General features: G+C 43.9%; 1 protein-coding gene across 1 annotated transcript in view; it reads right to left on the reverse strand.

Annotated features, from left to right (window-relative positions):
* LOC125942063 (cytochrome P450 4V2-like) overlaps positions 1–9,523 on the reverse strand; it is a 32,082-nt gene extending 22,559 nt beyond the window's left edge. The window contains exon 1 of the mRNA XM_049659973.1: positions 8,847–9,523. Within this exon, the coding sequence (XP_049515930.1) occupies positions 8,847–8,883 (37 nt within the window). The 5' untranslated portion in view covers positions 8,884–9,523. The remainder of the gene's footprint in view (positions 1–8,846) is intronic.
* Positions 9,524–12,245: the final 2,722 nt, after the last annotated feature.

Raw genomic sequence — 12,245 nt, forward strand, 5'->3', positions numbered from 1 at the left:
GGAAGCTCCACGTTCTGGACAATCCTAACTGATTATCCATATTGGTGCATGCTGCTTCCCATTGTTGGTTACAGAGCTGTTGTGCGTATGCTTCTATATCTCTGTTAAACCGGGCTAGCCTGCGTCGCAGTGGCCTGTTGTGTCTCTGAGTTTTCCATCTCAGGAGACCTTCTTTAACTTTCCCACATGTGTAGGAGTTTACTGTCTACCTGTTCCATTTGCGCGTCCTGGGGGATTGTGTGGTGGAGTTAACACCCTGTTTAAGCTGCGTGCTCCAATCCACGATGTCCGTGATAGTATTATCCTTTTTCTCGCGAATTTGTCTGAGTTTGTTCCAGTCTACAATTTTGAATTGTTTGCCCTTGGATTTGCGTGGCCCTGCTTTAACAGTTATTTCGAGGACATTGTGATCGCTTCCTAGATCCTGTTGAGTGTTAAGTCATTTCGCGTCCCCAATGTTCTTCGTAAAGGTGAGATCTGGCGCAGTATCCACAATAACACTAGAGCTCCTTCTCGTAGGAGTCGACGGGTCTGTGATGAGTGTAAGGCCCTCTTGTTGTGCGTCTAGTCATATGTTTCTACCTTTGGTGTTTTCACATCTGTATCCCCATGCCGTGTGTCGAGCGTTGAAATACCCCCAATCACTAAGGCTCTGCCTTTTGCGCTATAGTGAGGGTCTTGCGGAGAAGTGATCGGAAATTGGGATGTCTGTTTCTTGGGTTACTATAAACATTAAGGACAAATAGGCTTTGACTGTTTTTTCTAGTAGGTATTAACTCGAATAATATATTGTCTACATCTGCAATGCCTGTATCATACTGAACGACCGTGTACCTACGTTTGACTAGAGTGGTGACAGCTCTCGTCTCGTCTCCCTGTCGGCACTACAGAATGATCTGTACCCAGATAATTTGGCCTTACAGTGTGGTTCCTGTAGCATTATGACATCAGGATGTTCCTTATCATTTAGGTGTTGATGTAAGTTAGATCGTTTTCTACTGCATTCGCGATAATTCCAATGCCAGATAGTATAATGGTCGTGTCGATCCATGGTGGCAGTAACAGTTTCCCCGTTCCCTTCACCGTAAGTGTCGAGGGTTTATTATATGGTTTACTGGTTGTTTTGATGGGGCCGCCTCCAGTGGTTTGTGGTCCCTACGTCTTCATACGAGATTCAATGTCGGTAAATTTTGTAGTGATTGTGTTAAATTGTTGGCTGTATTTGCGTCATAATAGCCTGTGTAACTTGCTGGGTAATTTGCATGCCCAGGTCTTTAAAGCGCGTATCTATGATGTCTAGTTTGTTTTCTAGAATGTCAATTTTACTTTCGAGTTCATCCTGTCTTTTCTCAAGAGGTTTAACGAACTTGGTCTTTTTAACTGTGATCGTCTGGTTATCGTCTGTGGCTTTGCGTTTGGCTGGCGTGTTAGCCTCTTCCTAGATATCTGCCTTTTCCTCAATACAATCTAGTGTGATAACTCACCCGTTTTTAAGAGTAATGTTTTCTTTCCGCTTTCAACTGTTTTCTTCTAGAGCGACAATCTGTGCTAGTTCTTTTTCTAACTCTCTATTTCTAGTGTTAGGTGCAGCCTCTGCCTCCGCGAGCGCCCCGGAAGGCCACGTCAGCCCAGCTCACCTGTGATGAGGATCAGGTGGTGTGGTTGCCGGTAGTGCCCTTGCTGTTGCCAATGGCCTCGGGTGGCTTGGTGGGGTTGCCACTGCGGGGTCTGGACCTTGACCTTGATCGGTTGCCGGAGTGTGATCTGCTTCTGGCTCTTGGGGGGGAACCCGATCTGTTCCTGCTGGCTGTACTTGGGCTTCTTTGTTTGTCCACGTAGTTGTCGTATTCCACTTGTTCCTCTCTCCGGGCAAGTTTCCATCTTCGTCTTTTGACGAGGTATGGGATCCGGTATCTTGCTTGGCATCGTTTATCCCTAGTCGGGTGGTCATTTCCACATAGATTGGCATTCTGCTTTGCATTCGTGGTCTTGTTTTGGATTCTTGGTGCCGCAACTCCGGCAAATTTTGCCAGTAGGATTGGGGCATACGTCCGCTAGGTGTCAAAGTCTTCCGCATTCGTAGCAGATGTCAAATTGTTTCTTGTAAAGTGCGCATCGAACAAGCGCAGCTCCATAATTCACATAGATAGGGACCGTAATATCTATCAAAAATTACGATTACGTTGTTTGTGTTGCCCATACGCTTGGCGTAGAGGACGCTGGGGTTACGTGGAGTGACCAGCTTCCTAACTATGTCTTCCGGGCTTTCATCGGCAGAGATACCTCGGATGACTCCATTCGAGGTGTTCTCCGGTGCTGCGCAATAGGCACAGGCTTCATACTCCTTGCCCCCAATGCTCAGATTGGTTATTGCGACATATTTTTGGCTCTTTCTTTCAAGGGTGTGTTGACGACTATAATGTTCTGCTTCTGGTTGAGGCAAAGATTATCTTCTTCATCCGCTGTACGTTCAACATTTGCAGCATGTCGTACGCTGTGGTAGATGCGGTCTGTATTGTGTTCGGTCACGTTGAGTCGGCCTCTTGGTCTAATAATGATCCTGTAGTCGTCCACTGGTAAGTGTGGCATGCGGCTTGCGACGAATAATTGTCGGATCTGCTGATTGCCCTTTTTCTTGTTCCAAGTAGTTTCGTTAGCTCGCAGAAGTGGTGTTTTATCACTACGTGGCTGGTCCATGTCAACACTGAGTCTTCAAATATTTCTTTTAATTTCGATCCAATGGCCTTAGTCCAACTCTTCTGGTTGGATATCTTCGCCTTCTACGCGTACAACCTCCATGTTTAGCATGTTTAGCGGCGTTAGGCTCGGAACGTCAGCCATCGTGGCTGGTCATACATCGCGACGGGGATCACATTGTAAAAAAGGAAGGTGATCCGACGGCGGCGCAAGGCGCGGCCACTTAGTGTGACTCTACGCACGCCGCTGCCGCAAGGGGCAGCACATGTTCTGGGGGCCACTTTTTCGCTCGCTTTGCTGGCGCTTTTATGAGCACGCGTGGCAGAAGTGCTTTATTTCGATGAATATATGTCGTTCGCCTGCTTAAAACGACTCTACTTGGTTGGAGGAACGTCCCTTTATATTTCTGCCGACATTCCGATTGACTCCGACGCGGCGAGCAGCAGTAAGCGCAGCGCGCCGTCTGCTCGAGCAGACGATGCGTCTCTCTCGTGTTCGAAATGACGGTATTTTGTCTGTAAGTGGCATGAAACCTTCTACCTGCTCAGGATTTGACGTCTAAATAACGAAAAATTGCATATCTTTGAGTATGGGTGTTTAAATGCTGACGGAGGTCGTAAATTATCCACTGTTGTGCCGCTTCTCTAAGGCCTCCTGAACACGTGCTGCCCCTAGCGGCGGCGGTCACTACCGGTCACACGAAGTGGCCGCTCTCTCGCCCCAGCGCGGGCGCGCCGCCGGAACACCTATCTTCTTACACCGTGACGGGGATGCTCTCGTTAGGCTTAGGCTTCCCGGTCGGCGTGGCAAACTGTTTGAAATGATAGCTGGAAATGACCCACCTGGTTGATTAAGTGTCCAGGTGATCCTTGGATGTTCCTGCTTCTCCTGAGATTTGAATTTCGTGGTTCCACTCGAAAAAACGCCTGCAATCATTCGAAGTTTACGGAGCAGACATGAAACGCATCCGCTTTCCGTCTTCTTGTCCTTCTTCTTCATGGGGTGCTTTAACGCAGGAAAAGTTCCGAAAACCTTAGGTTGGTTGATTGGTTCATTTGGAATGTAATATAGACTTTTTTGAAGCAATTGAAGTAAGAGTAAGGCACCAAAGATACCAAGGATACCAAGGTAAGGCACCAAGGGTAGTAGGTATAAGCTCTCCCAAGTAACAAAGGACCTAATAAAGAAATGACAAAGCATGAAAGTGTCCAACTAAAGAGATTAGATAGAATTCGCTGAACTGTCAAAACTGATCAACAAGAAGAAAGTAAGGGATATTCGAAATTATAACGTGGTAAAGATTGAAAAAGCCGTAAAAATGGCCGCAGAATGAAATCAGTGGGAAGAAAACTTGGCATAGGACAAGGAAAGATGTATGCACTGAAAGATTAGCAGGATAATGTCCTCAGCAATTTTGATGATATAGTAAAAGCAGCAGAAGAATTCTATACTGACCTGTACACCACCCAGAGCAGCCACGCTATACCTTCATTCGACGTAGTAGGGGTGTGTGAATAGTGATTTTTGAGACCGAATCGAATACCAATCGAATAGTACCTGAAGCAAATCAAATCGAATCGAATATCGATTAGTTTTTAATAAAGAACAGCCGTTATCACAATCAATATAAAACAATGTTCACATCCTAGCGTTCTTAAAGTTAGCAAGTTTCTGTCACTACATAATATGTTATGAAGCGTTGTTTATTGAAAGCACAAATGGAGCATTAGGAGCAAACAAGTAGTTTCTTCGCATGCACAGGACTCTTCAGAGAGCGCGAATGATTGCTGTATAGCCTATAAAGTATGCCTATCTAAGAGACGTAGCCTGCTCCGCTACGCAAGTTCTAATTTCTTATGTATATACTATGCCCGTGAGGGTGAAAATTAAACGTATTTTTGCTCAAATTATGTTTATTTAGACTTAGTTGACGTTTTAATATGTTCGAAAGGTATTCCGAAAAATATTCTCATTTACTAATAGGGAGTGTTCATCGGAAAACCGAATCGAATAGGACAATATTCGATTCGTTATTCGAAAGTTTCGAATATTCGCACACCCTTACGACGTAGTGATGAACAGGATACAGAGGCCCCTTCTATAACTAGCGAGGAAGTTAGAAGGGCCTTGAAAGACATGACCCGGGGAAAAGCTGCTGGTGAAGTTGGCGTAACAGTCGATATAATCAAACGTGGAGGAGATATCATGCTTGCAAAGCCTGCGGCCCTTTATACGCAATGCCTCACGACTTCAAGTGCACCGGAGAACTGGAAGAATGCCAACATTATACTAATCCATAAGAAGGGAGACGTTAAAAAATTGAAGAACTATAGGCACATTAACTTGCTTTCAGTATTGTACAAAATATTCACCAAGATAATTTCCAATAAAATCAGGGCAACACTTGACTTCAGTCAACCAAGAGAACAGGCTGGCTTCAGGAAGTCATATTTTATGATCGATCACATCCATGTCATCAATCAGGTAATCAAGTAATCTGCGGAGCACAATAAACCTCTATATATGAATTTCATAGATTATGAAAACGTATTTGATTCAGCAGAGATAGCAGTCATAAAGGCATTGCGTACTCAAGGAGTACAGGCAGCATACGTGAATACCTTGGCAAATATCTACAAAGATTGCACAGCTACCTTGGTTCTCCACGAGAAAAGTAGAAAGTTACCTATCAAGAAAGGGCTCAAGAAAGGAGACACAATCTCTCCAATGCAATTCACTGTAAGCTTAGAAGTATTCAAGCTATATTAGACTTGGAAGGCTAAGGAGTGATGATCAACGGCGAATATCTCGACAACCTTCGGTTAGCAGATCATACTGTCTTGTTCAGCAACACTGGGAATGAATTGCAACAAATGACTGAAGACCTTAACCGAGAAAATGTATGAGTGGGGTTGAAGATTAATATGCAGAAGACAAAGATAATGTTGAATAGCTTGGCAAGGAACAAGAATTCAGGGTCGCAAGCCAGTCTCTAATGTTTCTACAGGAGCATGTTTATCTAGGTCGAATATTAGACCCTAATGATAAGAAGGAAATTTACAGAAGAATAAAAATGGGTTGGAGTGCATACCGCAGGCATTACCAAATAATGACTAGGTTTGGTATGGATTTACCACTGTCGTTGAAAATAAATGTGTACAATCATTGCATTCTACCGGTGCTAACATATGGGGCAGAAACTTGGAGGTTAACAAAGAAGCTCGAGAACAAGTTAAGGACCGCACAAAGAGTGATGGAACGAAAAATGTTAGGCCTAACGTTAAGAGACAGGAAGAGAGCTGTGTGGATCAGAGAAGAAACGGCGATTGCCGATATTCTAGTTGACTATTAGGAGAAACAAATGGAGCTGGGCAGGTCATGTAATGCGTAGGAATGGATAACCGGTGAACCATTATGGTTACAGAATGGATACCAAGAGAAGGGAAGCGCAGTCGCGGTCGGCAGAAAACAAGATGGGGTGATGAAGTTAAGAAATTTGCAGGCGCAAGTTGGAATACGCTAGCGCAAGACAGGGGTAATTGGAGATCGCAGGGAGAGGCCTTCGTACTGCAGTGGACATAAATATAGGCTGATGATGATGAAACAACAACACCGAGTGTCATGCGTCAAATTTTTATTTATTTATTCAATACTGCAGACCTTGTACAGGTCCAAGCAGGGCGAGTAAAAAGGTAAACAAAGCAATTACAACAGCGTTAACAACGTTTCAAAAACATCAAATTCAGAAGACATCAAATTGAGGCGAAAGGCAATAAAGAATCATTGCAATCGGTTGCAGTGAGATGAAAAATGATAACTTGAATAAATCTGTTCGTGCAAAATAGGGTGTCAGCGAAGTAGGATGGTGGTGGCGAGTGTTCCTTGATGTAGAAGATGATATATAGGGTGATGGATTGATTGCTAGGTCCCGATTCCACAGCAAGAACAGAAATTGTTAACGTAAAGCTTTCCTTCTTGACATTGAATGCCATTAGCCTGCATTACTTTAGAGGGTGAGTCATACGGAGAAAATTTCGAGTAAATAAACCATACAGCCTTCCTCTGTACCTTTTCGAGACGGGAAATATTGTGTTTAGTAAATGGGTCCCAAACCCCACATGCATATTCAGGTTTCGGTCTAATTATTGCATTGTACGCAAGTAATTTTACACTCGGGGGTGAGTTTTTAAGTTATACCTTAAAAACTATAATTTACGGAACCCAGAAGAGCAAATGTTATCTATATGTAAACTTCAAGATAAAGTAATAGTAAGTGTAACGCCTAAGTACTTATATTTAGTCTCTTCCCGCAACGGTGCCGTGCCTAGCGTGTACGCAAAAGAGAGCGGAGCTTTTTGCAAATTGATGACGATACAGCCGCTACAAGCGATTACACTGACGATAAACGCCAGACGCCATTTGGAAGTTTCTTCAAGTCTCAGATATGTTTTGTCCACTGCAGGACGAAGGCCTGCAGTGGGCATAAAATAGGCTGATGATGATGGTGATGACGATGATGATGATGATGTTGGTGATAGTCTTCTTTATCGATAAACAATTAACTAAAGCCGAGGAAACGCGGTCAAATCTTATGACGTCACTCTGAACCAGGTAGTTTAACCGGGTAGTTCAATATACGAGTAAAAGGCGTAAGAAATGAAAAAAGAAATCAAACGAAAATTGAGAAAATGTAAGTAAGAATAAAAAGAAAGAAATTGAATGTAAAAAATTTATGAGAATAAAAGAAATAAAATAAAACAAATCGCACTAAATTTGGTAGAAATAAAAAAAAGCTTTAAGGTAAGAATTTTGAGTTTAAATTACATTGACCCCACAAGAAAATACTGGATAGCAGTTGAGAACCTTCCTGTCTCAGTGTCCAAGAGTCGAGGCACCCAATGACAGCAAATTAGTAACAGTTATATCTAATCTGAGAAGACGCAGCGGTATTTCTAATGCGATTTTTCTTACGATAATGAACTGTCGATAAGGAATGAAAAAAATAACATTCTGTACGGTCTCATCTTCCTTACAAAAATAAAAAATTGGCCAAGTTGCAGAGCAGCCCGATGTAAGTAAAAATTTTAAGAGGGTATGCGACAGCGTAGCCTACTGATGACTACTTAAAATCTTCTTGTTTGACATAGTTTAGTTTTCCAGGGGCACAATAGGGGGAATTTGTTAAAGACGCTATAGAGAATTCTCGCAGCATCGTTTACCTCAAAGATCTCGCCTCTATGATATGATAAAAGCTGATGAAGTGAGAATTTTGATAGCCGCGCTACTCTAGGGACGCCTTGGTTAAGGCACCTGCCGTTTCGTTTAGAAGTATGCCATTATACCTACGCAACCAAACCAGTCCGATATTAGTGGCGAGTTACCAATAATTTAAACGCTCGCAAAACCTGCGAGTCACCAGAAGCAGCAAGCCAGGTACAGGGTCGACCACATCGAAGGTGAACACTTCATTGGTATTCAAGCCAGTAAAACTACAGCGTTTATTCTACTTCACGAGTGAAATGTTCGTTATACGATGTGTAATCATGGTGTCGATAAACACAATAATTATTTTTCGAATTATTTACTGAACATCAGCTTCTATGGTGTCTTGAATACTAATGAGGTGTTCACCTTAGATGTGGTTGACCCTGTACATAAATAATCAATGACGACCACTAGAGAATCTGAATTATGGGGTTTTACTTGCCAAAACCACGATTTCATTATGAGACACGCCGTAGTGGGAGACCCCAGATTAATTTTGACCACCAGGGGATCTTTAACATGCCCCCAATGCACGGGACACGGTTCTTTTTTTTTTTTTTTTTTTTTGCATTTCGCCCTCATCGAAATGCGGCCGCCACGGCCGGGATTTCATCCCGCGACCTCGTGCTGAGCAGCGCAACTGCGCCATAACACCATAGCTGCTAAGCCACCGCGGTGGTTTCCACTGGAGAATCTAATAATGCACTTTACTTACGAAGGCCGATACTGTAGTTTTAATAAGAACTTGCTCAGATTCATTCGCAAACCAGACTAAATTTTGTTAGCTAGTAACCAACACAACAGACAAGTTTTATCAGAAAACGGACACCTATAGCTCCGTGACCGCATGGAGGAGACCGGGAGAACTGAAGAAGCGTACTCACTGAATTTCACGTCTACGTTAGGTCCCATGGCCGACATCTGTTTGTACACGTCGAGAAACAGCGTGAACGACTTCTGCGGCTTGGGCTTTGGCACATCGCGCAGGCGCCACCACAGCCGCAGCCAATCGGCGACGGCCCGCGACACATGAACGAGCAACTGCCGCGGCGAGGATCCAGACGACGGTACCCAGGGCCCACACGACGAGACCCGGAGCTTTCTCCAACGCCCTCATAGCTGTCAGCGCCGAAATCACGCTTGACGTACGCGCGGTAGGGTACCGATGTTTTTGTACTCTATGCCCCAAGGCCGGCGCAATGTGCGAAGGTCTTCTTTCTTCTCCTTTCTGGGGTTTTACGTGCCATAACCAGCTCTGATTATGAGGCACGCCGTAGTGGAGAGCTGCGGATTATTTTTGACCACCTGTGGTTTGTTAACGTGCACTAAAACGCAAGCACACGGGCGTTTTTGCGTTTCGCCATCGAAATGCGGCCGCCGCGGCCGGGATTCGATCCCGCGACCTCGTGCTCAGCAGCGCAACGCCTTAGTTAACTGAGCCACCGCGGTGGGTGTGTGCGAAGGTCAATTAGCTGTCATTGTGTGCGTATACCGTGAAGTATGAGGGCACGTTGAACGTGCGCAAGCCCCGACGAAGGCGAGGGAGTTGTGGCTCATGGAGAGGGCTTGCTGTGACGAGTCGCAGAATGCCGACACGGCGTAGCGATCCTTGTCCTGTCTTGTTACCTAAACTTTGGCGCATACCCACTACGGGAGATTGGCCAAGAAGCAGGCGGTGTCAACTATGTTTATTGAAAATTTAACGAAAACCTAATGTTAATTCTTAATTTTGAGATAAAGCAATTTTGTCATAAGGAAGTGAAATAATAGGAAAAATGCATATTTCTAGAAATTCAGCAAGGTACTCTAACGAAATTGTAAACTGCAAGAAAAGCATACCTGAGACTGTGTCCCAGTGAAGTCGCCCCAAAGGAGAGAATGGTTGGTGAGGTTAATAATAGGCAAGTTTTCGAAATGCAATTTCTAAGATTTTTCTTTTCCCTTAAAAATCGGCGGCACGAAAGGAAAAAAATGCTCTATGGATTCGGATTCATTGCAAAAAGAACATAAAGGGGACACAGCGAGACCAGACCTGTGTAAGTAAAAATTTAGAGGCGGTATACGGCATCTCAATTTTGAAATGGAAACTTCGAATTGCCTTGATGTACACCAATTATTATTCCATGAGAAGCAAAGATGGTGGAAATCAGAAGACGATGTTAAAAGCGATTTTGCGGAATTTTGCGATATAGAGAAATTTCTCCACCTAGCCGCGGTGACATAAGCTGATGTCGGCAAAACAGATAATGACATGACCATTAAGTGATGCTCGTGCGAGTGAATCAGCCATTTCATTCAAGTGCAAACCACGATGTCCCGGTACCCAAAGCAAGTATACTTGCCGCAAGTACGAAGGAACCATTGAACAAAATGTTTGCAAAATGTTTGAATTTGACGAGGCTGTAAGTGCTATGCAGACAGACAGTGAGTCAGTCACAATAACTGCTAATGAATCGTTTTGGGGAATTTTTCGTAGGGCTAATATAATCGCTATTAGTTCTGCCTGAAAAATTGGTGTGAAGTCGGGAAGGCGAAGAGAGTAAGACCATTAAAAAGATTAAGAAAAGATCCCCACTCCTGCTTTCTCATTGCACACGGAAGCGTCGGTAGCTATTATAGTCAGTAGTAGCGATCCTGCAGCGAACTGCGTACGTGACCGCCTTCAACTTCCTCAGGACGCGTGGCGATGCGAATATTCTGTGTTAGGCCGCTTTCGGTTTATTCGTTAATTTATGTATAACTTGAGATGGCTGAGTATATTTGGTGGGACGCAAGGAAGGCATTTGCGAGCAGACGCAACTGCTAATTGTATTTTGATGAGAACCAATGTTTTTTTTTTTTTTTTTTTTTATCAATGGCAGACCATTCGCAAAAGATCATTTCCCCTACCTGTCATGGAGGATGGTGGCTTCGACCACGAGCGTACGTCAGTGCTTGTTTCAGAAATGCATGACAACTGCTGCTGAGAGCATAAGTCGAGATGCGCGTATGGCTATAAGAGCACATAAGTTACTCAGAAAGAAGCATAGAGGTGAACATCCACTGTCCAAACTCTAGTGGACCGGCACGGCGCTCAATATGCAGAGCGCGTGGCTTCGGTTCATGTTGACAGCTAAGAAACCTTGCTTGCTTGCTTGCTTGCTTGCTTGCTTGCTTGCTTGCTTGCTTGCTTGCTTCCTATGCCATGGCGCATACCCACCACGGGGGATTGGCCAAGAAGCCGGCGGTTAAACAGGTGGGTTGAAATTATGCAATGAAACTAACTCATGTTAGAGCCGTATTTTATTTTATCTTATAGGGAATCATGTGCTTTTTGGAAGGAGATCAAGGTAGGAGGTAATAAGTTTCAAACAGTTGAAATTTTCTTATACGGATTCGGTTCCCACGGAGAGCATGTCCCCATTTCTTCTTCTTTCTTTCAGTCGCTTTCCATATGAAAGCGAAATAAATACAAAGCCTTTCAGCGGCAGAATAACTTCGTATCATTTCCAACGCAAACTAGCGAGTTTATCAACAGCGCTGTAATAAAGTTCTACTCACTCGCCGAATTCTTATCCCGCATTAGCTGCTAGATGGGCACTATATACTGCATGCTGTATAAACGTGCTCCATGTGTCGAGTACATTCACGCACCTCCGCGTTCACCACCAAAACCTGCAGTTGTAGCGCTCATCGTTGTATATATATATATATATATATATATATATATATATATATATATAACAAGTATGACTCAGGGAGAAGTCAGTGAATTTACTCTGGTGCTGGCTTCCGTTTCTTGAGTAACTTTGGCTGTGCCTATAGTGCCGGTGTACAGATTTGACAAGGACGGCAAAATATTTGTTATTTATATATTCTTATGTTTGTATCAGAATAAGTATTTCCCGCGTATTTTTAACATGTAGTTATGTTACAACTTTTTCATTGTTTGTTCATTTTTCTGGCCCCAACGGCCATTTCTATCGCATGCACTGAAGGCCTCCTCTCACGTAAAATCTAGTTCTTTTGAATACGGGTACGAGCTCCTCGTTTATGGCGTGAGGTCCTGCCCTGGTAACTAGTTCGTCGCTTTCGTAGCGGCAGAGAATCGTGTTGTCGCAGCAGCCCCTCTTGCGACCACACTAGTCTTTGACGCTGTTTAGAACGGATTCTCCTCATATTTAGCCGGTCGGCCGCTGAATATACGGGGTGATCATTTTTAAGTTTTCCAGATTTTTGGAAAATCGCCTGTGGCAGATAGCATAACTCTTCTCCTTGAGCTGAATTATCCGAAGAGGCGGGCA

This window comes from Dermacentor silvarum, chromosome 1 (genome assembly GCF_013339745.2).
Source record: "Dermacentor silvarum isolate Dsil-2018 chromosome 1, BIME_Dsil_1.4, whole genome shotgun sequence".
Taxonomy (NCBI): domain Eukaryota; kingdom Metazoa; phylum Arthropoda; class Arachnida; order Ixodida; family Ixodidae; genus Dermacentor; species Dermacentor silvarum.